The sequence below is a fragment of the Glycine max genome, chromosome 11 (genome assembly GCF_000004515.6).
Source record: "Glycine max cultivar Williams 82 chromosome 11, Glycine_max_v4.0, whole genome shotgun sequence".
NCBI classification, from domain to species: domain Eukaryota; kingdom Viridiplantae; phylum Streptophyta; class Magnoliopsida; order Fabales; family Fabaceae; genus Glycine; species Glycine max.
Genome location: NC_038247.2, coordinates 1,325,930 through 1,329,234, shown reverse-complemented (window position 1 = coordinate 1,329,234; position 3,305 = coordinate 1,325,930). Strand labels below are relative to the sequence as shown.

At 35.0% G+C, this 3,305-nt stretch overlaps 1 protein-coding gene across 1 annotated transcript; it reads left to right on the top strand.

The window, feature by feature from the left end:
* Positions 1 to 1,012: 1,012 nt before the first annotated feature.
* Positions 1,013 to 2,813, top strand: LOC100779905 (ethylene-responsive transcription factor CRF1). The gene has a single exon (XM_003538634.5). The coding sequence runs from the start codon at positions 1,705 to 1,707 to the stop codon at positions 2,572 to 2,574; it is 870 nt and encodes a 289-aa protein (XP_003538682.1). The 5' UTR covers positions 1,013 to 1,704; the 3' UTR covers positions 2,575 to 2,813.
* The last annotated feature ends 492 nt before the right edge of the window (positions 2,814 to 3,305 follow it).

The window sequence follows — 3,305 nt, the reverse complement described above, 5'->3', positions numbered from 1 at the left end:
TTTCCGTCTCTTTGCATATTTAATATAATTACATATTTAAGTTTCAAATTTAAAATTAGTGATTAACTTAAAATAATCCCGTTTTGTTCAATTCATGTGTTGAGAATTTTTTGCACCTAATGATTTGTATTATGTAATTGCATTGTCAATGGATCAAGATTTTTATTTTTGCATTAAGTTTGTTTTTATTGGTTGGTTTTAGATTGAAACATGTGCTGCAAAATTAATAACTGCAAAATAAACAACCACTATTTTTTTTCCACCTGTTATTACATTTGTATCAGTATTTTCTATTTTGTAATCTTGTATTAGTTTGATTTGTGAAAAGAAAGTTTGTATTGTATTATCTTTTTACTTCATTATTGTTTTAATCCTTGAATTTGGGATTGAATTTTTGTTAGTTCCTAAATTTTTTTAAAAAATTAGTCCATAAATTTTGAAAAACTACTTTTTTAATCTATAACATGATAAATTGATCCTTCGTGGTAAATTTTAAGTATTTTATAACAGAATTTTTTAGTATTTTATGGTAATTTTTAAATATAAATTAAAGTGACTAAAAAATAAAAATCTTCATAAAACATTAATTTATTATGTTAGAAATTTAGAATGAAAATTATTATTTATTTAAAATATAACTTAATTTTAATGATTCTTCCTTTTTAACTGTTACAATCATAACATTATAACAAATACTTAAAAAAATAAAAAAATAAACACAAATTAAAACAAATATAATAATAAACATATAATTAATTAATAAATGTAATTTTTTATGTGATTGTAAAATTTCTAATGTGTCAACACTAAAATATAACATCAAATAAAAATACATTATTATTAAATTAATCTTTAAAAAAAAATCCAAGTTATTTTTATCAGTTATTGAGAGACTAAAAAGTTAAGTATGTTAGCTGGTTTTTATTTAAAGTTGAATACGTAATAAATACTATATTGAATAGGTGTTGGATACTAGTATAAAATAGGTTTGGGTAAGCAAATAAAGAGTACTTTATTCAGTTATTCTTCTTCTACCGGTTGAGAGTGAGAGCAATAGTCTCTCTCTTTACCTTTGCCGACCCATATAGTTCTTCCTTTGGTTTCCGCCCTTTCATTTTTGTAGTAGTACAGTACTCGCTGCAACCATCAGGGTTCCGTTAGTTTACCATGTCAAAGCCATACAGATAAAGTACGCCAAGCACAGGCACTTGCAGAGGTCGTAATTTCTCGGCAACGCAACGCTGCCTTTTTCTTTTCCGGTGAAGAAACTGTTAACTTTTTGAAAATTTATCTTTATTTTGGATGCTTTTGTTTAGGCCCACATAGTTCACAGGCTGAGCTGAGGCTACAGCTCTCGGGTCTGGCTCATATGCCTCCACTTTTTTCGTACCTTGTGTCCCCTCCTTCACTCATCAACTTGTTCTGCACCTAGCCTCTCTCTATTTTTGTTTAAATTACTACTCCATTAATAACTTTCTCAACCATATCTATTCAATCCATAAATTCACCTTATATTTCTCTCTCTCTCTCTCTCTCTCTTTCCTTTATTTATTATTCTCTTCTCCCTCCCCGTGTCCCAAAGGAATATATATCTCTCTCTTCCTTTTTCCCTTTTCCCTCTTTACTCCCTCTCAGTACTCCACCGTTTCCCCTACTACTCCTACTCCTTTCAACGTCAATGCTACCCCCCAAGAATCTAATAACATGACTGCGCCACCGACGAAGTACACTCACCACACCAAACTACTCATACCCCCCGAAGAAGACCCACCCAAACACCATTATCCCAGACTCGTCAGAATAACCGTCACTGACACCGACGCCACCGACTCCTCCAGCGACGAAGAAGAAGAACAAACATACCACTGCAACTCTTCCACGCGCCACCGACATAGGAAGTTCGTCAATGAGATTTCTATCGAGTCGTGCTCCAGCGAGAACGACGGCGTCGTTTCGAGGAAGCGAATTCGAAGAAGAAGCACCACTACGCCCAAAGCGACAAGAGCTTCAGACACTCGGCGCGTGTCCGACGGTAAGAAATTCCGCGGAGTGAGACAGAGGCCGTGGGGAAAATGGGCCGCGGAGATACGAGACCCAGCGCGACGCGTTCGGTTATGGTTGGGTACCTACGACACTGCTGAGGAAGCCGCTTTGGTGTACGACAACGCCGCCATTAAGCTGCGTGGACCCCACGCGCTCACCAATTTCATAACGCCACCTTCCGGGGAGGAAACTCATTGCAATAGCAAGAATATCTTTTCTCCCACTTCCGTGCTTCACTGTTGCTCCTTGTCCGAGGAAGCTGAGTCCGTTACGGCCAAAGACGATGACTACTCCTCGGTGTCGGAGAATAAGGTCAAAGCTGAGTCAGCGTTTCCGCCCGAAATAGATTTTGAGTTTCGAGCTTGTTCGACTGTGCCGGAGAGTCTGTTGTTCTGCGATGATGATTGGTCTAGTGAGTTTCTCAATTCTTATGAAGATTTCGGTTTCAAAAGTTGGCATACGGACAGAAATCGTGACTTTTTCCAAGATATCGACGATTTGTTTGTCTCGGATCCCCTCCTTGCTCTCTGAGTTCTTCACTTCTTTTCTATAACAGACTATTCTCGTCGTTGTGTTGCCTCCACTATCGGCAAATTTTGTGTCGTCGGGAAATAATAGCCATTGTAATCACTAATCTTTTTTTCTCTGTGTGGTTTTTAAATTTATTTTCGTTCTGGCCATTTTTGTAAGTTGTAACAGTCATGTAGTAGTCGTGTTCAATCCTTGAACGTTGAAGCTTTGCATTTTATTATATTAATTATTTTTAACTATATGATGATATTTTTTTTTAAAAAAAAAAACAGATTAATTGCTTTTTAGTACGTAGTAGTACGTTTGAGATTAATACTTTTACTTTATGGAGTTGTACTGTTTTAGCATTTAATTTGAATAATCTTTTAAAGCGTTTCTATTGGGGGACTAATCCCCACGTGAGTCCCGACCATGAGATGCATTCGTTTTATTTTTAAATCCCTTCGTTTCAAAAATAAAAGTCTATACTATAAAGCAATTAAACCCAAATGATGTTATATGCTTATATTTAGTAATTTAAATTTTCAGTTTTCTTTTACGGGAATTCCGTCTAATGTTAAACATGCCATAAAAAGTAAAATTCTATTTTTTCCTTTTTTTTTCAGTTGTAACCATCAAATAAAATTATTTTTAGTACGTGGAAGTGCGGTCCGTCCAATTTTGTAATTGGTTCAAGTCCTAAAGTTTAAGTGATTTCAAACTGGCATTTGAGAATTGAGACTAGTTTAAGT